This window comes from Charadrius vociferus, unplaced genomic scaffold (genome assembly GCF_000708025.1).
Source record: "Charadrius vociferus isolate BGI_N301 unplaced genomic scaffold, ASM70802v2 scaffold241, whole genome shotgun sequence".
Lineage (NCBI taxonomy): Eukaryota > Metazoa > Chordata > Aves > Charadriiformes > Charadriidae > Charadrius > Charadrius vociferus.
In genome coordinates, this window is record NW_009646932.1 from 168809 (window position 1) to 169507 (window position 699).

General features: G+C 68.2%; 1 protein-coding gene across 1 annotated transcript in view; it reads left to right on the forward strand.

Moving 5' to 3' along the window:
- The first annotated feature begins 262 nt into the window (after positions 1–262).
- TMPRSS13 (transmembrane protease, serine 13) overlaps positions 263–699 on the forward strand; it is a 9492-nt gene continuing 9055 nt past the window's right edge. The window contains exon 1 of the mRNA XM_009894739.1: positions 263–283. Within this exon, the coding sequence (XP_009893041.1) occupies positions 263–283 (21 nt within the window). The remainder of the gene's footprint in view (positions 284–699) is intronic.

Here is a 699-nt window from a genome sequence, read left to right on the forward strand (position 1 = left end):
CAGCCTTCCGCAGCGCCGGGCTGGGGCGGCCGGCGGGAGAGGCGGGTGTTTTGCATGCTGTGCCTGGAGCAGTTGGGAAACAGGCGGCGGTGGAGCCGGGCGGCAGGTTGGACTGGTTTCCCTCCGCGCCCGGCGCTGGCACTGACGTATGAGCCCGCTCGCCAAACAGATTGTGCCCCGTCCCCGCGGACCTGACTTCGCTCTGCGCAGCGAAGGATGGCTGTGCCAGAGCTGTGATCCCAGCCCAGCCCTGCAGCGGCCGATGGACGGGAAAACCTCTCCGGTAAGGCGGGGGCAGCTCCCCCAGCTCTGACCCGGCGAGGAGTACCAGGGGTTGCTCTGTGGCCGTACGGACCTGCTTTCCTTGGGGTTTGGTGGAGGTCCCAGTTTCTCCCTTCTGCTCTCTGGGGCGTTGCCTTCACAGCAGCCTGTTGCTGCCGGCGAGGAGAAGGAGCCGGGGTGAGCTGCCTGTGGGGCCGCTGCCTCCGGCACCCCCTCGGCACACGGAGGGAGGAGGACTGCCGCCAGCATCCCCGGTTTCAGCCCCATGCCGGCAGAGGAGGCGTCGGGGACCCCGGCACCGTTGCTTTTCCATGCTGGAGTGGATTTGCCAACTGGGGAGACGGGCTGGTGGGGTGGGCCGGTGCTGCCGGTGGGAGCTGGTGCTGCTTGGCATCCCTGGGAACCCATGTTCCTGAG